General features: G+C 28.9%; 1 protein-coding gene across 3 annotated transcripts in view; it reads left to right on the forward strand.

The window, feature by feature from the left end:
- The window catches only part of LOC111679036, a 77,290-nt gene extending 58,922 nt beyond the window's left edge, over positions 1–18,368 (forward strand). The window contains exons 2-3 of one of the 3 annotated variants that reach the window (XM_046951488.1): positions 17,504–17,989; positions 18,065–18,368. In XM_046951488.1, the coding sequence (XP_046807444.1) occupies positions 17,504–17,989; positions 18,065–18,225 (647 nt within the window). In that variant the 3' untranslated portion in view covers positions 18,226–18,368. Of the gene's footprint in view, positions 1–17,184; positions 17,990–18,053 lie in introns of those variants that run through there. The other 2 variants (XM_046951489.1, XM_023440525.2) reach the window with 2 other exon arrangements.
- The last annotated feature ends 3,703 nt before the right edge of the window (positions 18,369–22,071 follow it).

Genomic DNA, 22,071 nt, shown 5'->3' on the forward strand with positions numbered 1-22,071 from the left:
AAAATGATTCTGAATCGATCGGTATACTTTAAGGTGGGTATTGGACCAATATTTTTGTATGTTACAAACATCAGCACAAACGTATAATACCCTCCCCACTATAGGGGTTTAGGGTATAAAAATTTATATATTGAATGTTAAAAATACAATGTTTCATGCATAGTTCTAAAGTGATTCTATGTTTTTTTAACGTTTGCAATAAGTTAAACAGATAGAGACAAATCCCGGTATAACGAATCTCACTTTAACGAAAATCTGATAAACGAACAGCCAAATTTTTAACATTTACTACCTTATATAGCAAAAAATACCTAAAACGATCCAGCTTTTGACTTTATATTGATATTGTTAATGTCAAAAACTTGATTAATTTAATGCAAAAGTGTTATTCAGCATATCTGACCTATTGAACAAAATGCACTATAATACACTATAATCTAAAAAGCATAAATCCGTTAAATGTGAATTTAATGATAACTTTAGCTTGAATGAAGTTATTTCGAGACGGACAAAGATATCCCAACATGTCACAATTATCAGCATGAGACTCAGTTATCGATTCTGAAGTTCAGTTTTTCTAAAAGTTTAATTTTATCGTTCAGATTGAATTTGGATCTAACAAATAAAATGAAGTTAAGGAAATAATACGAAATTATGCAGTTAGAAAACAAAATCCATCAGCTAGATGTTCAAAGTGGACAAATGTGTGCGTTGGTTTTAGTTATTTGAAATACAATATTAAGTAATAATTTCATACATTAATTTGAATTGTTTTTTGTCCATTAAATAACAAATTTACTAGAAAAAATAATGAGTGGAATATCTAGCAAGTTTTTTCAGAGCTGTGGTTGAAGTTGTACACCCAAGCAACAATTACGCTGAACTCCCTCCACCAGATTATTGAAGCATAGGCTAGAATTGGCTAATTACACTTTTATAAACCCAATTTGTCATAGTAGGACTAAGACCCCATTTCATGGCTATCATGATTTGTCTGTTATATTGCTTTTAACCATACTATCGACTATTCGTTCCAAGGTTTTAAGTAAGAAGGACGTAAGACTTGTTGGTCGATATGACTTAGGTGTCGCATAGCTAAATTTCCCTTGGTTGGGCATAAATATTACCCTTTTATTCTGCCATTTAATTGGCTATATGTCAATTTCAAGCAAGTAGTGAATATCTGAGATCAGTGTTGCCAGAACTTCTTCATAAAAAAGTGCAAAACCACAGTCAAAAAACTGCAAATTCGTTGAAAAAAGTGCTAAATTCAAATCAAGTTTTTAATAGTCGATTAAGCTTTGCAAGTGTTCACATAATTCAATGATATGTAAAATCTTATTTAAAATAGCCCAAATTGGATATATGATATGACATTGAATATATAAATGATTCACTACAATATCGATAACAATATAAGTTTGTTTATTGTGCAATAACTGTAACAAATTTTTGCAAATGTAAGCTAAATAAAAGTCCAAGTGAGTGAATAAATACAAGTTCTTTTCCAGAATTTGGTGTCCCTACATGTTAAAAAGGCTAATATTCTCCGAAAAGTATTTAATCCTCGGCTAACAATTCCCTACAAAGCCCACTTCCAAAAATCACTTAATAGGGCATTTTTCATTGTAAAATAAATTGATAAAATTTGATACAAATATGTTTTCTACATGTATCAATCATTCTACATAGTTTTTTCCGAATCGGCCATATTTGGCCATAGTTTCCATATAAGGTTCTCTTCCGAAAATCACTTAAACTCATTTATTATATGCGACTTGAGTATGTTTTGTGTACATAAAAACCATTCTAACACTTTTTTCGGATCGGTCCATTATTGGTCATAGATCCGATACACTTCTGAAAATCACTTAAACGCACATATTTCTTTGTCAAATAAAGCCATCTTCACAAAACTCGATACAAGTATTATTTCTTATTATATGAATCAATATATGAAAGAGTATGTGCCAAATTTCATCAAATTATCTTAAAATTGTGATTTGTAGAGTGGGCACAAAGTTTATATGGACACAATAACAATGGAACCAATATTTTAGGCCATAACAAAGGCACGAATGCCTAATACCCTAATAGAACTAGAATCAAATGAGGTCCAGTCGCTACAAAATGGTTTGTTATTATATACATTTTATATCTGCAGATTTTTAAAGGAATTGATTTATAATTAACAGAATTATGAACTAGGTATAATAATCTACCAATTTAAAAAATTTACAGAATTGGTATTAGGTGTAACAAACGTTCATGGTCAAATTTTTTCAGTCTAGGTCAGTGATGCCAGGTGATATTTTTCAAAAATCCCTATGCTTATGAGAAACAATCCCTTTTTTCCCTTTACATACTTTTTATTTTCTCTACATTTTTCCCTACACTACTTTTTCAACTTTTTCTTATTTGACTCTTTCACGTATACGGGAAACAAGCGATATCCTTTGAAAACACTTTTTACATTTTTTTATCAAAAATTACCAATATACGTCAAAATAAAGTGTGTGTTAAAATCATATCAAAGGGTTAAAATAAAATAATAATAAAAGAAAAAAACATAAAAATAAAATAAAAAGCTAAAAATAATATAAAATTTTTTAGTTTGGTTGATATTTCTTTCTCTCACACAGAAAAATCCAAAGTTTTCCAAAAAATGTTTCCCAGGACGAGGTCTTCAGAAACTTAACATTGAAAACAAAAAACAATATGTCATTCGATGTAAAAAAATATTTTATGTAATTATAATAACATTAACAAAAATAATATTTTTATAATATGTTGATGTAATTGTTTCAAATTATAAATTTAAAACAATTAAAAAAAAAATTATTAAAAAAAATATTTCAACAGACATACGGACACTGCCAAATCGACTTCGCTTTCTATAAGTAGTCATAATATATCGCTATACAATACTACCATAATCGAAAAAAGTTGCTTCGAGAGAAATGACATTTTATCGGGGGTGAGAGATGTGGTGAGTGAGTGAAAGATGTGGTGAGTGAGTGAGTGAGTGAGAGATGTGGTGCGAAAATTTCGTCAAGTTATATCCCAGTAAAATATTTTCAACTTTTGGTAACGAGTATTGTAATATATTACTTGGTAATGAGTTATCTTTATCAATAACATAATTTCTTTTTAATTCCAATATGGAATTAGATAGTGTTTCTAACCGTAGTCAATTTTAGATTTTTTTTCAAGAAATGTTGATATTTACATTTGTGTGGAAACCATTCTAGATAGAATGATAAAATTACTTTTAAATGGGGCATTGAGTGAGTGAATAGACTAGCAAACATAAAAATTAACTGCAAACCCAGTTTTAAATCCGAAATGTCGGGTAATTAGATTTCTAAATAGTTATTTTTCGGTAATCGTTGAATAAAAATAAGTAGTTATTTACCCAAAAAGTAATTACTTGCACTTTTTTCCAATATTACTTGCCTACTTACCGGGTAAGTAAAGATTTTGCTGGGTTGTATATGTGGACACACTTCTCAAATCGAGAAGAATTATTTTGAATTTATTTAAAAAAGCCAAATAAGTAAATAACAAATTAATATTACACCCTGTAGCAAAATGGAAAAAAACAGTGTTAAAAAAACTACGTTTGCTACCAAGTATTATATTATTGCTTTAACTACTGCTCCAAACAATTGTCCGAAGTTGTAGCAGTAGCATTTGAGAAAGTAAATCTCAAATATAGCAGTAGTAATAAATCAGTAGAAAAAAATATGAATCATTTTATTGCTACTTTTGATAAGTATCAATGGAAAGCTTTGCTACTAGTTGTTCGGTCTATTGCTACCAAATAATTGAGGTAGCAATAAAATAAAATAAAAAACTTCGACAACAAAAAATAAACTAACAAATAAACATTATTCTGTTGACACATGTACATCCAGCCGCATTTCAAAATCGTTACAATTTTACATGCTTACTTAAAAGGCCTGTAGATGGTCTTCCGTTAAATGCTTTTTAGAAGATTTCCAGTCGAAGGATTTGTAAAACGTCCCTATAGGAAATTACATTAATAATCATATTGATTTATTTATTAGAACTTATACAATTTTATAAAGCAAATTTTTATACAAAATTTGATACATAATCCTTTGAGAAATTTACATGAGTCCTTTTAGTAGTGGAAATAGAGTCCTCCTAGAATATCTCTTGCGAAAAGGCAATGAAGAATTAATTTCGTATCATTATAATATGTAAATATGTCTTTAGAAGGTCTAAAAATCGAAGTCCTAGCTTTTTTCCCGCAGCTTGTGCCTTACTTCTGAATGACGTTATTTTTTTTGTATTTAAATAAATATTTAATTTTTTATGCTACCAAAATTTTATTTGCTACCTAGAACTGCTACTAAAATAAAGTTGCGATATTACCAAATTTTTGATTGTTGAAAAATATAATATCATTTATTGCTACATTAAAACATTCAAATACCAATGACTGTACTACTGCTATCAAAATTTGTATAACTACTGCTACCAAAATCTAAAGGTAGCTATAGCAATGATTTGCTTGTAGTTTTTGAACATTTTTAACTACAAAAGTCGTTGTTACTACAGGTACTTGTAGTCTAGTAATTAAAACTGAAAAAATACAAACAAAAATAAGTGTATATGTTTATACAGTACAATTCTCATATTAGCAAAGATTCCCACCGCATATATTAGTTTAGAATATACTGGCAGTGCTGTATATAATTAGTAGGTTCACACACCGGTAAATTAGTAGTTTCAATGTTTTATACAAGAATCTGCAATTGTTATAACAATAATCAATAACGAAAACCAATGTTGCCATACAGGATGAAACTCTTGATTTAAAATAATAATAACTGTGTTTGACTGCCTCACATTAATTGTTTGACAGCATTTTAATTTTTGCATAATTTGGATACAAACTTAATTAAAAAAATATTTCAACACCAAAAAAATTCAAAAAAAAAAATAGAAAAAATCCAATTTGCTTTGAAATTTTGTATCTGGCAATTTAATTTTTATTATCAAATTCACAAACCATCACGTATGTATATATTTTTAAAACTTAGAGCATTGTTATCCATACTTAATTTTTAAGAAGGTATATCTGTCGCTAATTACGAAATTTATACCTACATAATTTATATAAACTTTATATAAACTTCGAAAAAAACACAAGAAAATATTTTTTCATACGTAAAAGTAATTGCTTTACTTATAGCTTATGCAATACTCAGCTGAAATTTTGTTTCAGATTTAATTTATTTACCCATTAATGAACGAGGAATGAGAGAGCGATTTTAGAATATTTTCAGCACATAGGCGTTTTACGCAATATCCATTTAAAATCATTTAAATTCGGACGGCGACGCTGGTGCTTATAATTATTTTTTATATTTGAATGAACTACCGGTATGTAACTGTCATCTAATAAAATAACATATGCAAATTTTGTTAGGAAAACGATATGTAGGTTTTGTATATTAATATCTTTAATCCTTATTAGCGCAATGATTATTACTATTGGATTTTAAAAGTTGGGCAACTTGACATGAAATATCCCAATAAACATTGATTCAAACCTGTGAACATTTTTGAAAATTTTCTTAACTAAAGAATGAAAAATTTTTCAAATTGTTTTCAAATTAAAAACTTCTTAGAAATAAACATGATAATTTCAAAAAACGTTTAACAAAATATAATATGCGATATTTATAAAATTTTTAAAGTTTCTTTCAAAAAATTTATAATTTTAGAAACATAAAAACGGAACATTTTTTCTACAGCAAGTGATCGTGAAAAACGTTGAATATAGGAGTAATAATCGGAGATATAATCAGAAAATATAATGAAATGAATGAAATAATGCAAATGATTTTTAACTGCCTTTTTGTTTGAGAAGGCACTAATATCAAAGAATATAAAGAAATTGGGCCGTGTCAGTTGGTACCTAAAGGATTTGTCATTCGGTACCTAACACTAAGAATGTATTGGAAGAATGTTTGTATAAGTATTGTAGCTTCAACCACTTTCACCACTGATTCCAAATCTACATTGTTGCATAAAAACATACTTAAAATTTTTTAAATATTTTAATTTATTCCTTCACAGATTTTTTTAATCTTTTTATTGCACATTTGATCTGTAAACATTTAATAAATACATTTTTAAGTTTGTTTATTCTCATGTTTGCAAAACATTATGATTATTTTATAATTATTACCCATTTTCAATAGCAATATTTACACCTTCTTTTTTTCTACTTTTATTAAAATTACTCAGTAATTAATTGTCAAAAAGTTAAAAAATATATTTTACAATTACAAACAAGTTATATTTCTATATTCGGCTGTGCCGAATCTTATATACCCTTCACCAAGTATGTTTTAAACAAGTAGGAAAGTATAGTCGGGCATGGCCGACCATATAATACCCTACACCAAGAGTATATTTTTAAAATTTTTACTTTTTATAAAATTTTTACTTTTATAAAGAATGTTTTATGTTGAATATTACCAACAATTCCAAAATATTTAAGCAATTTATTGATAAAAAACGAAAATTTCTAAATGAGGCTTTATATAGGTCAAATATGGACCGATCCTCGGTTAATTTGGGAAAAGGATATATTTCTAAATAACAGTTAGTTTTGTTGAGTTTCATTGCGATACAAATGGTTACAAGTCAATTTTAGACGTTTAATTTATTTTTTGAAGTGGGGTTTGTATGGGGGCTAGGGTCAAATATAGGCCGATCCTTACGAAAATCTGCCAAATTTTAAAGAGATAGCAGAATATTTGACGTAATTATGGCATAAAAAGTTCAAATCGGGAGGTACGGTTGTATGGGGGCTAGGTGAAATAATGGACCGATTTCAACCATTTTCAATAGGCTCGTCCCTGTGCCAAAAAACATGCTTGGTCCAAATTTCATCAAATTATCTTGAAAATTGCGGCCTGTACCTTGCGCACAAGGTTTACATGGACAGCCAGCCAGCCGGACAGACGGACGGACGGACGGACGGACATGTCTTAATCTACTCAAAAAATGATTCTGAATCGATCGGTATACTTTAAGGCGGGTATTGGACCAATATTTTTGTATGTTACAAACATCAGCACAAACGTATAATACCCTCCCCACTATAGTGGTGTAGGGTATAAAAACGGTTTTTATTTATTTTGTATCTCTGGACACATGTCACACATAACATACACACAAACAAATATAAACTGTAGCAGAAAGAAATATTAACCGTTGTACTGTAATACCACCGTCAAACTGTATTACCACCCTCAAACAAATATCAGAGCTGTATTACCAACATATTACTGCTTTATCTCCTTGTTCTTGTTATACAAACTTACCTTCGTGAGAACAGAACAGCATGCAAACATAAAAAAATACACAGCTGAATAAAACCGAATACATCTCCACTTGCACATGTACATCTTTATCCAATTCACAGTGTTGTTGTTGTTTTTTAACAAAGCATGAAAAAATGTGGTTTTTTTGATGAAATTTTCAGAAGTTGTCTCGGATTTTTGCTCATATCTCCGTTATTTATGGACCGATTTTGCTTCTTCTCGAAAGCATGTCTAACTGAATTATTGAAGATTCGGATCTGGCCGATATCTGGGGACCTCTAAAAACTGATTTCAACAGACAGACAGACGGACATGGCTTAATCGACTCCGTTATCTATGAGGATCCAGAATATATATACTTTATAGGGTCGGAAAATTATATTATAGAAATTACAAACGGAATGACAAACTTATATATACCCTTCTCACGAGGTGAAGGGTATAAAAATCTTTAATAGTATTAAAATGCGCAAAAAATAAAAAATGTGTTTGTAAGGATATGTTATTGTTGTAAAACAATGTCATAGTCCAATTTCTTATTATTCTTTGGCACTAATCATAGATATACATCATATAGTAGACTAGAGAACGAACTCTCTCCGAAAAAACCTAACTCCCCGCAAGCATTTTTTGAAATTTTTATTCACATTCGAGACATTTATGACTCTTCTGCACGATTAAAATGATCATATATGCGCTTATTTTCTGATTATAAATGATACATTCGTCGGGAGAAAATGGTACCCTACCTGCGACTCTTCTAAATGAGTCATTTATGAGCCCCACTTCTGATCAATTATGACTCATTTTTAATCTTTTTTGAGTCATTAATGAGCCAAATAACTGGTCGTTTTTGAGTTATTTTCGAATCATATTATAGTCATTTTTTAGTCTTTTCTGAGTAATTTTTATGTTTGTTACAGACAAATACAATACAACAGAAAACAGTTTTAGATCTTCCGACTGCGCGAAATTTAACTACAAGCTAAATTTTTAACAATCATATAACAAACACCTAGATGATCTATTTATGATTGGTATACATTTTTTTATTGTTTTTTTTTCAAATAAATCAGATTTTAAACATTAATTTGTCCAATTATCTTCTGTAGAAGACCATTAAACATATAAAATTATTATAACTAAAGTATAATATAATTTCAATTTCCTTGACAGAAAATCGACTTTAAATTTTTCATTTCATTTCATTTATTTCCAAAAAATTTCATTACACATGTTTCCATTAAAACTACTTTTGTATTAAATCTATTCCTTACGTACTAGTGTACATTCCATGGACATATCAAATTTAACTGTTACGTATTTATAGCATTGCTGACAAATAATCATTTACATTTTTACATTTTACATTAAATCACTTAAATAAAGTTCTCTAAAAAAGGGAAAAAAAGAGATCAAACTCCAACCTAAAACTAATTCTTATACTAAATAAATAAAAACTTAAAACTAGGGAAGATAATTATATACAAAAGATAATAAATAGATATTTACAAAGTAAAGGCATATGGCCTATTGTGCAGTATTATACACAACATTAACCAGGTCTAATGTACCTATTCTCCTATGGAAGAATAGTAGGTTTGCACCCTGATAAAGAAGGCCAGCTTCCTTTTGGAGTCAGAATGTCCACCGGGGACATATATCGAGACGCACTCACAGATCGAATATCCCTTGACCTACTAAAACATCCATGGACAAGACAGTTCTCTAAAGAACGAGCCTTTTCCATGGATAAAATAGCCGTCCTGGTCATGAACGCATCTATCCTCTCAAAGTCTATTGCCCTGTATATGGATCTACAAGAAGGCCTGCGCCAGATCCCATCCGGACCGCTCCTCCTCCTAAGTCCCAGACATGCGACCAATATTCGTCTTTCCCATACCCTAAGCCTTTCCATCTGTGCAGAAGATATTCTGAACCAGACTGGAAAGGCATAGGAGATGAGAGAACGAATTACCTGCCTATACAATCGACTTTAAAAAGATCACACAAATTCAAATACTTACACATTTTATAAACAAAATGAGAATTATATCAACTCATTTTAGGCCACAAAAAATGTTTTGCTAACTCTTTTCTGAGCCCCATTTCTAATCAGTTTCGACTCATTTTTGAATCTTTTTTGAGTTATTTTTAAGTGTATGTTTAGCTATTTCATTAAAACAAAAACAATAACATAAGGAACAATTTTAGATCTTCCAACTGCTTAAAATATGACCACAAAATAAGTTTTTAAAACCATCACATTTTAAACACCAGGATGATCAATTTATGATTGCAATACATTTTTTTATTGTTTTTAAAATATTCAGTTTTCAATCATATATGGGGATCATTTTCGAGTAATTTTTTAAGCGCTCAACTTAGTAATCACTTTTAAGTCATCAAAAATAACTCAGTTTACTTATTAATCATCCAACAATATTCCAAATGCTAGCTGCATCGAATATTAGCGTAGAAGGCCAACTCTCCCGGAAACAACCTAACTTAGCTGTCAAAAAAAACCTAACTCTAAATATGTATTAGTAACATTTTCTTTAGAAGTGTTAGTGTATAAAAGCTTTTTGCCACACATACAATGCCCACGTAGTTGTATAAAATCGGTCGAAATAATATTACAATGTTTTTATTGCATTAATTTTCTTAAATTAATACATTTAAAATTGTATATTGCATTTATAAAAGCATGACAATATTTTTCATGCATTCATGCAAAATATAAAAGTCTTTAATTTCTTGGATTATCATAAATTTGTTTACTACTAAGAAATGATACTCTGCACCTTCAATTTGAAATTAGCAAAACAAAAAATGAAATGTCAAACCATATAGTAGTACATATAGGCGTAACTGAAGCGGTTTTCAAACAAAAATGTTTATTCTCTTCACACAGACAAGCTCTGAGAGAATAAAACAAACTTGCGAGAACTAAACGCACTCACTTAACTTCAAATTTTCTTCGCAAAATTGCGAGGATATTACCACTTATTAGTTTTTCTTATCACTTAAATTTAATGTTTATTTATTATTTTTTTCAACACTTTTCATTTATTTAAAACCCCGAGAATAATTTATATTTTACAAACGAAAAAAAATATTTTTTTATTCTTTGACATGTTATTTTAATTAAAATTGAAAAATGAAAAGCTGTACATTTTAGTATTGAAAATTAAAAAAGTATTTTATATACTTTTTTCATTTTGCATTAGTGCAGAAAAGAATAACAAAAAGACATGTTTATAATATGTTTTGTGATAAAATATTTTTTCAAAAAAATAAATAACTAATATTTTCATTCACTGCCATATAAAATTTCATTAATAACACACAAAGAATAACGCCCAAAAAATACATTTTATATTAAGTACTTTTTGAACAACTGTGTTTATTTTTGTGCTTCTACTAATACATTCTCACCAGTTAGGTCTTTGACAGGGGACTTATGTCCTTGACAATTAGTTTCGCCTATATACTACTATATGTGTCAAACAATTGAAAAAATAATTTTTTGGTTTGTGAAAATAAAAAAGATTTCGATTAAGAAAATATATTTAAACAATTTCAAAAAAATAAATAATATGTGTTTGTGTTATAAAAATTGTGTCCGAATCGTTTTTTTTTTCTGCGAATTTTGGACCTGAAATATTGAATATTTGTTGTTGTAGCTTTGTGTTGAATTCACACAGAACATGTTAGTGTGAAGAGAGAAAGCTCTTTTTTCGCGGTAAAGCTTGAGTTGGCAATCTATGTGTATTATCTACGTATGGTAATATTCTATGCCACCAATTTTCATTTGAAAACAAAACCTTTCAAATTTGTTCTCAAAGGCTAATAAGTTTTTAAATGCATATTTGTGGTTTCAAGGAAAAAATACATATCGTCTCTGTTTTGAATATTAGTACTATGTTCATTTAAATAGTTTTCAGCTAAATTAAGCTGTTATTTGTTTATGCCGATATTTTAGAAAAATATGCTTCTTCGCGGATTCGTTAACTTATATATTTAATATGTATTTTGAAAAATTACTGAATTTAAAAAAAACTCCACATAGGACTTTTAGGAAAACAGTTTTTATATTGGAAAATTTTTCCCATTTTATGCACAAATTTGAAGATATCTTTCGAAGTATGAGTTAGTGACTTTATGGGGCGTATTTGACCATGTAAATGGATATTAGCAATCATCCACATTCGCAGAAGAACTGGTCATAAATAAGGATTTAACAAGAAAAAATAAACCCTCGTTTTCAGATTTATCTTGAAAATCTAGATAAAGAACTAGAAGTCGCTGTCCTAATGATATTGTGGAAGTCAAATGTCATAGTATAAAATCTTTGCATGTACCGCGATTATTGTTCGTCGTACAACTTTATATGTTATTATAACTTTTGTAGGGAATACAAATTCCAATATTTTGGTAAAGCTTATTTTAGCTGATCATCATTTGTTTTCGAATTATTTTGTTTTCATTTTCTTTTAGCTATTTTACCTAAGAATATCAATTAGATTTATACTAATAAATATATTTTGATTGCTATTCATTCATAAATTAGCAGAAAATTTCAAATTGGTTCAGAAGTTGCAGTTTCACTTTCGATTTTATAAAAATCGGAATGATAAATATAACCTACCTAGATTTTTCATATAAGTACCGCATGTGATTTAACCAAGAAGTTTTTATCAAAATATAAAGGGAAGGACAGACAAGATATGTTCTCCCCAAAAAGTTATTCTAAGTTGATCAGTGCATCAAAAGGTGAGTGAAGATCCATTATTTACGGTGTTAGATTAACTTTTGCAAAAAACAATATTATTGTGTTTTTATAATAAATGCTTTCGTGTACAAAAGTACAAGCAATAGAGGTACAAATTGCAATAATAAAAAAATCGAAAAATTATACATAGTTCTTATATTCAAAACAGGGAATGTTGTTTTTTAAAAGTTTTCAGGAGAGTATTTTTTAAAGCATACTTTAAACTAGAATACAAGATCAGAGCCCAGCAAAAAATTATCAGAAAATGTACACGACGAAAATTGGGTTGAAGCAATACAATGCTTACTTAATTAAAAAAGCTTCCTAAATGCAATAAAGTAAAGCAGTGGTTTTGTCATTTTTATACCCACCATCAAAAAAGAGGAATGCATATCGATTTTGTCATTCCGTTTGTAACACATCAAAATATTAGTCATAGACCCACAAAAGTTATATATTCTGGGTTCTTATTAAATTCTAAGACGATCTAGCCATGTCTGTCCGTCCGTCGATAGAGTCCGAATGGAAAGAGCTAGAGGGTTGAAATTTCACATAAATATTTCTTGGTTATTTGTTTGGTATTGGGCAATATCGGTCCACGTTTTCGGATTGCCCCCATTCAAGTGGCCCCACGAAAAGCAGCTTTAACAGTCAAAATCTATCTAAAAATTATGAGAATCGGTCCATGATTGACCCTACCGCCCATATAAGGTTCTCTTTAGAAAAAGTGTAGCGATGAAATTCGACACAAATAAATTTAATACGAACCAAATTCTGTCCTCCAAATCGACCCATAACTGACAATACCCACCTATATAAGGTTCCCTTCAGAAAATTACTTTAACGCTTATAACTGTAAGCGTTCATTCGAGTCAAACGAGGTTTGATGGTGGGTATATAAGATTCGGTATAGCAGAATATAACACTCTTACTTGTTAAATTTCTGGCATATCTTATTAGTATGCTTACTTAGAATGCATCCTTTATTGAATATTATTATGTCGGTGTTGCAAAAAAGTTTTAGAAAATCGATTTTCGGAACATACTTCTAAATCTGGGTAATTTTTGATATTTTATCATAATATTCATCTGTGTGTCCATGTTAACCATATGCGCATTGCACAACTTGCCATTTTCGATATAAATTAACAAATATCTAAAAAAATACATGATATAAGTGCAACTAGTTGCTATTAAATAAACGCTTTTTGGATTTAAAACCAAAAAAATTGCTTCTAAGTGACTCATCTCAAACAAAAATCATGTACTTTTAATGCGCACCAGAAACCAGCAATTGGTGTAGTTTTTCCATATTCTTTAACCATACCCTGGTATGTTTTCAAGTGATCTGAGACTCGTTAATGACCTCTGGAATTTTTAACAACGTTAAAATTTTCAACCAATTTTTCTGTTTTCTGTTCTGATATATGTATATGATGTTTACAGAAATATGTATACTTATTAATCAAAAAAGATGGGGGTGTATTGTATTTGTCATACCGTTTGTATATCCAAATATTAGATCCTTATTAGATTTCAAAACGTCTTGCTTGTCTGTTGAAAACACGAGCAAAAGAGTGGAAATTTTGAACAAATACTTTTTGTTTGGTATTGGAAATCGCAATATCTGTCTACGATTTAACCTAGCACCTATAGAAGGTTTCCTTCAGAAAATTACTATAAGCAGATAACTAGTTTATTAAAGTTCGAGGGTATTGTTTTGGTGGTTGTAGGCGACAAAGGTGATTGTCGGCGGCAAATAACTCAACGTATTGGCCTTTCGATGTTATATGACTTGAATGGCATCCTTTGTCGCGTTTGGACTTCTGTAAAGAAACGCGAAGTGCAAATAATGTGTCCTGATTTTGAATTTAACCCAGAGACAGCTAAATTTCGTGCCTAATTTTTGCTAACACTGGTAGACAATTTCATTGATATAGCGTTCCTATAATTTATTATTGTTTATGAAACTGCTTGGTGACCAGTGATAAACTTTCAAACTTTAAACGACGAGCGGCAAGTGTTAACGTTTATTAATCGATATGAAATTTCTCAATATCTGGTAAGGGGAATAATTTTGTGGGGTTGAGACGAACAAGATTTCGACTTTTATTTCTCCCCTTGTAAGATCCGTTCAGTAAGCATTGCATATGTAAAATGAGTTCAGATAAAAATTTTATTATTTTTTTTATGATGTGTGGTTTACTTTTTATGTTTTGTTCAAGGTTGACAACCGTTTCGAAGCGGTGATAAGGTAGCGTTATCGGTATTTTGGCTTATTTCGGTATTGATATTTTTTAAATACAAAATAATATAACATTGGTATTATTGTTTGACGTATTTTTTTATTTAAATTAAAAACAGTGTTGGTCAAATTTATGCAACTTTTCGTAGCATTACTCAATACTGTCGTAACTGCATTTACTAATGACCCTGTAATTAACAACTTTTACAAATAATAAGATTTTTATTTAGAAACATTTAATAACAACTTTAATTCAATTATAATACATAAATTAAAAGTAAAACAAAATGTTCAGAAATACAAAAATAAATTAAATTCAAAATTTTATGGATTTCGTTTTTAATAAACAGTGTAATATGCGACAAAAACAAATACCTGGGAAATGATACTATTTTTCTGAAAAGTGGATCCCAGTAGAACAAAAATCTCTTTTTTAAAATTGCCAACCAAATCTCGAGATACGGGTAAAAATCGGGTTTTCGTACCGATTTGAAGTTCCTCAACTGCTTTAGAAAGATGAAACTGAGGCATTTATAATGACATTTATGTTGTTTAAAACCTAGAGAAATATATGTGCATTTCACTTTAATTATCTAATTCTCTTATTAATAATAACACGATTAAATTCAGCATAAATAACTATTGTATAGAAATTCTTTCACCAAACTTTGTGAGGATCTGTTGAGAAACCTATATGTACATATATAGGCATATGTACATAATAATCCATTATAACCATTTAAATCAATTTCGTAAGTAATAAAAAATATTTTTGTTTTTATTGAATTTTTCGAGAAAACAAAAAAAAAACAAAATTTTCAAAAACAAGTATTTTATTTATATATGTATTTCAAAAATATAATTTGAAATTTAAATGCTCAAATATAAAGTTAAATACAGCTATGAATGCTGAAAAATATTTGTTTTAATATAAAACAGAGAAATACTTAACACTTTCAGGGTCAAAAATAATTTATGTCGAGAAAAAATTTTAAAACTTGTATTTAAGATAATTAAAGTATGCTGAATTCTGGAAAAATAATATTTTTAGAATTACAGTTATCCCTAGTGAAATATAAGACATCAAAGTTAAATGTCGAATATATTCGACATTCGAAAAACTGTCACAAAAAAGTACCACCAATATTTTTTGTAAATATTATTTTGTAAAATGCCTTCTTACACTTATAACAATACAAATTAAATTCGTATAGTCCGATCTAGCAAAATAATATTTTTTGACCATTAAATGAAGCTGTTTTTTATATGTTGTTAAAAAGGACTTTTTTAAAAGTAGTCATTAGTGATAATTTCTTAAAACCTGATTTAAAAATGTTTTAAAAATATGGAAGATCATTCAAAATCTCGATTATAAATATAATAAAGTCTTAAGTTTAATATAAAAGAAGAAAATTAAAACTAAGGTTAAAAATTATACTCAAAAAATGCCTTAAAACATAGTCTATTGTAATGTCGAATATATTCGACAAAACCACCTAAAGGGTTAAATATTGAAAAACACAACGGGCGGATACATGTTTCATGCACTTCTGCTGATTTACAACTGAATCAGCAAGAACAAAACAAAACATACAAATAACAAGTTAGAGTGCTATATTCGGGTGTGCCGAATCTTATATACCCTTCCCCATAGTGTATTTTAAACATATTATAAAAAATATGAAAATTTTTGATGAAATTTTCAGAGGTTGTCTCGGATTTTTGCTCATATCTCCCTTATTTACCGACCGATTTTGCTGATTTTAAATAGCGATCTTCTCGAAAGCATGTCTAACAGAATTATTGAAGATTCGGATCTCGCCGATATATGGGGTCCTCTAAAAACTGATTTCAACAGACAGACAGACGGACATAACCTAATCGACTCCGCTATCTATGGGGATCCAGAATATATATACTTTATAGGGTCGGAAAATTATATTATAGAAATTACAAACTTATATATACCCTTACCACGAAGGTGAAGGGTATAAAAATAATTGTTTAATTGCTAACCGAAGGTTAGCTAAAGTGAGGACAATTAGTAATGGTAAATAAGATTACACACCACTGAAAAAGCTCGTAAACTTCGATCTAACTCACCATAAAATGTATATTAAATGTAGGATAAAACGATTTGTAGTAATATTCCCCATATTCCATTTTTTTAAACTTGTAAGTTAAATAGATGATGTTTGCAATTGACATTAAAATATGTCATGAAGATTACTGATGATTAGCCATAGCCAGCCCTGAAATGCATTCCATTCTGCTTGCATCTATAAAAAACTTTTTATGTATTCTAAAAAATATAATTTACTACCCAGCAAAAAATATGAAATTTTTGGTAATGGCTAGTAAATTCTCATACATTACTTTATAATGGGTGTTAATTATCAATCACATTATTTCATTTAGCTGAATAGGTTATTACTAGTAAAGAATAATTTGTTTATAGCCCAATCGTCTAGGGAGTTAATATAACAAACAGGTGTTTCGTAGTTCGAGCCCTGCTGGTTACCGTTTTTTCTTTTCGAAATATTATTCATTTATATTTTTCTGTAAAAAGCCGTTCTCAAAATTACAAAAATCAACATGTTAATGGAGCATCATATTACTTTCTACGCGTTTTTATGATTACTTTTTTTGATTGCACGTTAGAAACACAAAAACGTAGAGATTATAACACAGGACTAGCAACTTTAATTGTGTTAGTTCAAACCCAGCTTGCTTGTGGCTTTACTATTTTTTTTAATTAACAATCTTTTTGCATTATTTTATGATTTACACTATTTTAAGTGTTTTAAGTGTTTGTTTTTTTTTATAATGTTCTTCTATTGTTGCTAAAATTTATTTCATGCTTTTAGTTCTTTATATAATTATAATAAATTCCTGCAAAGCAAATTAATTAATACGCTCTACGATGCGTCCGGACAATTTGAGAATGTTGCTATGGATTTTCCTAGTTTTATTGATTTAACAATTTGTTAATATTTAAAAAGAGAAATTTCATTGTCTATTTATTTTAATATGTAAATGCAATCACAAAAGTGCTCTACTTAAACATGAGTAAACTTGATGATTTACTGGCTAAGAAAAAAACTGTTGTGCCAGTTTTAGATCTGAGCAGAAATGTTGTACAATCTAGTGAGGAGCTCAAACGTCTTATGGAAAAAGTTCCTGAATTCAAGATGAGACCCATCAAAGTCAAAGCAGAAGATATCAAGACTAAAGATAAGGATTTTTCGTTTAAATTGAGTAAGAAAGAGGTAAAAAAGCTTTTAAAATCAAACGGTGAACGAGATCCAATGTACGTTTATGCAGATCCAGTTCCAATTGAAATGAAAGAAGTTGTCTTATATGACCTCTGCGTTGTTCCAATTGATTGGAAAATGCTTACTACATTAAGACCAAAATCAAAAATCGAAGAGGAATATTTTTCACGTATGGTTGAAATGGGTAAATTGCAATTGAAGACAGAACAGCGAGACAGGAGAGAATTTATGCTCAATAATGGTGTAAAAAAGTTAAAAAACAAATCTGGAATTGTGGAAACTCGTCTTCAGACTTGTACTGACTGTGGCGAAGAATTATGTTCCGGTATGATTATTAACAAATAATATGTATTGTTTTCAATTTTAAATTACACAATAATTAAAAATAGTGTATTTGCAGGTAAAACTTGCACTGAATTTAGTTACGATTTATTTGTAAGAGTAGAGCCAAAATTTTCTAAACCCAAGCCTACGGCAAATGTCATCAATAAAGGAAAACTTAATGGACGTAAACGTATAATAAATGGTCCACGGAACAAGGCAAAGAAAAATCCTAAATAAATTAAATTTAAACAAGTAAGAAAGTGTAATATGAATAAATCACTTACATTACATTCTGCCTTTATTTACATTGGAGCTAGAGTCAAGATTTATATAAAAGTTAAGCCATGGCGAATTTCTAAAAGTAAAAAATAAAAATAATAAATCATGATTAATAAAAATACAGTTTATATTATTTTTAGTTTTTTCAGCTTTGGGATTTTAGAGATTCCGGTTGTATAAGGGCCAGGTGAAAATATTAACCGTTTTCAATATTTATCGTCTTGAAAATTGCTCATAATGTTTACATTGGCAGCTATCCGGATCAGAAATTTAGATTATTGTTATACTTTAAGGTGGGTATTAGATCATAATTTTGTGCGTTTCAAATATCAGCGCAAACATTACATTTGAATTTTTTAAAAATATGGTTCAAGTTTATTATAATAAGTATATAATAATAATACTGACCAAAAAAGTGCATTAATTAATACATACAATTATTTAAACAACAAAGTGTTTAAAATTAAAAGTTTCAGATTGACTTCTATGTTCTTTTCTGTCTTAATTATTTCATTAAAATAAGTTTAAGTGCTATATCTTAAATACAATTTCCTTTAAGAGATTTAAAAATATTTTTGCATTCATGAATAAGATATTTTTATTATTATTCATTTTTCTCTATTTTTTCGAAATGGAAATTTTTTCCTCAACAGAAAGCTTAGACCTCAGAGCTTTGTGGTCACTACTAGGTACTATTTTATGCAAAATCACATCTAAATATTTTTAGATATATAATAAATTGTGAAAGTTTAAATTCTGCTTCCGCAATGAGAGTACTATCATTTAGAAATCAATTAGTAATTGACACAGTCATTTCGAAAAGGTCATGAGTCAGAATTTTTCCATTAAAGCCATTTCTTTTGTTGAAGTTATATATTTTCTTAAATATTGTACCAACTATATTTAAAAAAATGCAGAAATTAATGATATTACAAGTTCTACTTGAAAAATTTATAATTCCAAAAAGTTTATTTCAAAATATATATTTATTTCAAAATATTTATAAAATATATATAAGATGTTTTTTTCTTTTACTAAAAAAATATTACGAAATTATTAAGTAAATTTTTAACTTTTAACCTTTGAAGATAATGCTAAAAAACAGCCTAGCTCTACAACGAAAAACACTATTAGATACATATCCCAGTAATGAGTATTGTAGGATATGTAGTTATTTCATACATTACTTGGTAATGAGTTCTCGTTATCTATAAAATAATTGAATGAAATTTGTAGTCAATAGCGTATGTCTAATAAGGAATTAGTTAGTGTTTCTAACCTTAGTCGATTTTGGAAGTTTTTTTAAGAAATGTTGATGTTTACACTTGTGTGATCACCATTCCAGATAAAAAGATAAAACTATTTTTAAGGGGCATTGAGTAAGAGAATAGAATAGCAAACATAAAAAATAACTGTAAAACCGGTTTTAAATCCGGAGAAGTCGCGTAAGCAGATTTTTAACCAGTTATTTTTTGGTAATCGTCGAACAAAAATAAGTAGTTATTCACCCAGAAAGTAACTACTTACATATTCTCCAATATTACTTGCCTACTTACCGGGTATGTAAAGATTTTGCTGGGATGTCATCAACTGTTCATTTAATTTTGTACCATGGAGAATAAATAATTGAATTTATCATGTTACCAATAGGAGATCTATCTGAAGAACCTCAAGAAAAAATAAAAAAAAAAAAATACTATATATTCATTCGCGAGTGCAATACGAAAACAATATCTATATTACACACTAATGAAGACTACTACATATTTTATTGTGCATTTTAGATCCTATTTTGTTGTGCACTAAGTATCTCTATTGAATTAGACGAAGAAGCTAAAAAAAGAAAATTAGGTTTATTATTTTATAATTTTTCAATAAGGATTGAAATAAACTATTATGAAAAAAATATAATAAAACAAAATACGACTTTATTTATTATAACTCTCTAAATTACCTTTACCATTAAAATCCCTTTACCGAAACGTTTCTTTAACGTTTAGAAATTTAAAATCGTCCATTAAAAAAAGTTTGATATTTTCTGATAAGATTAAAGTTAAAAAAATATATTTTAATATTTCGTTAGAGATTTGTGTTCATAAAACTTCCTTATGTTTATTCTTTAGAGCTCTTCTTGAACTTTGAAGCCAGTAGTGAGAGTTGAAGTAATTTTCTGAGGGGGCCTTATATTAGATAATTAATGACCGAACCTCATAAAATTTGGTAGAGAGAATTGTACTCATATAATCTTTATTTATGTCGAATTTCTTTGCTATACTCGCATTTTTTAAATGGATATGACTGTTAAGGCTGTATTTCGGGAGGCCTTTTGTATGTGGCCTATGCGAAAACGTGGCCAATATTGCCCATTTTCAATACCAAACAGACCTTACTTATAAGAATTATTTGCGGAAAACTCTCTAGCTCTTTCCGTTCGGACTCTACGTTCTTTTAACAGACAGATAATACTAAAAGTAATGAAATTTAAATAAGAAATCTTTACAATTTGGAATTGTGAATTCATTTAAGATGAGTTAAAACAAAAATCTCTAGCAGAGATTACGGCAAAAATAATATTTTGTTGATATAACAAATTCTTTTCTTTCAGAGTCATTTATGTGTATCAATGAATTCCAAAGTTAAAGGTCCGATTTTACAAAAGATACATATGAGCAGCAAAATTAAAAATATTTATTTTAAAAGTGTTTTTTTTATAAGTTTGTAGAGTTATACGGACGGACGGACCTGGGAAACTTGACTTTCCCATAGGACACGTTCATAACTAGTAAAGTAACCGGTAAAAGTGCTAGTAATATGACTGAATTCCAAGAAATCATTTTTTACCGCTTGTTTTTTATTAATGTTTGTTTATAATTACTATCTCAGCATGGTGAACCCAGAACCCAGGAAGTGATGTTTATTGACTTCTAAAGAAGCGAAAAAAAAATCCATTTTTAACCGAACTGACTGGTATAATTTTGTACTGAAATTTTTTGATTTAAACCAATTTTATTTTGGAGTTAATTGATAAATACGTGTAATTTATTTATTTATGTCCATATTACTTGAGTCAAATTAGTTGTATTCAACAGAGTTGGGGGTTGTGCATTAAATATTTAGTGCACTAAAGTTTCCACTAAATCCCAATATAGTGACGAAATTTTGATTTTCCAAAATTTTTTATCAGTCTAGTCCCAGCAAAAAATCTTAAATTTTTGGTAATAGCCAGTAGTTATTTCATATATTACTTGGTAATGAGTGTTCATTATCATTCACATTATTTCATTTAGCTGAATATGTTATTACTGGTAAAGAACAAAACAATTTGGATTTGTTATGGCTCAAATTGTCTAGGTCGTTCATTTAACAAACAGGGTGTTCGTGGTTCGAGCCCTGCTGGATACTGTTTATTTTTTTCAAAATGACATTCATTTATATATTTTTGTAAAAAGCCGTTCTCAAAATTACAGAAAGCAACATGTTAATGGAGCATCGAGTAAGCGGCTGGAGTGAGAAACATAGGAAACAACTGAATGCCTGGGTTCAAATCCTGGAAGAGGAATCTTTTATTTATTGTTTTCTACATACAAAGTCGGCCCAAAATAACTAGCTATCACATTACACATTTGTAGGTTTATTTGTAAGTAGTTATTTCGCAAAGTTTTTGTAATCAAATTAGTATTTAAGGTAGGTACATATTATTTGAACCTCGTCGAACAAAAATAATTAGTTATTAACCCCAAAAGTAATTAGTTTCCACGTGATTCCAATATTACTTTCTAGATTACTAGGTAATGAAAATTTTTG

The sequence above is a fragment of the Lucilia cuprina genome, chromosome 5, assembly GCF_022045245.1.
Source record: "Lucilia cuprina isolate Lc7/37 chromosome 5, ASM2204524v1, whole genome shotgun sequence".
NCBI classification, from domain to species: Eukaryota; Metazoa; Arthropoda; class Insecta; order Diptera; family Calliphoridae; genus Lucilia; species Lucilia cuprina.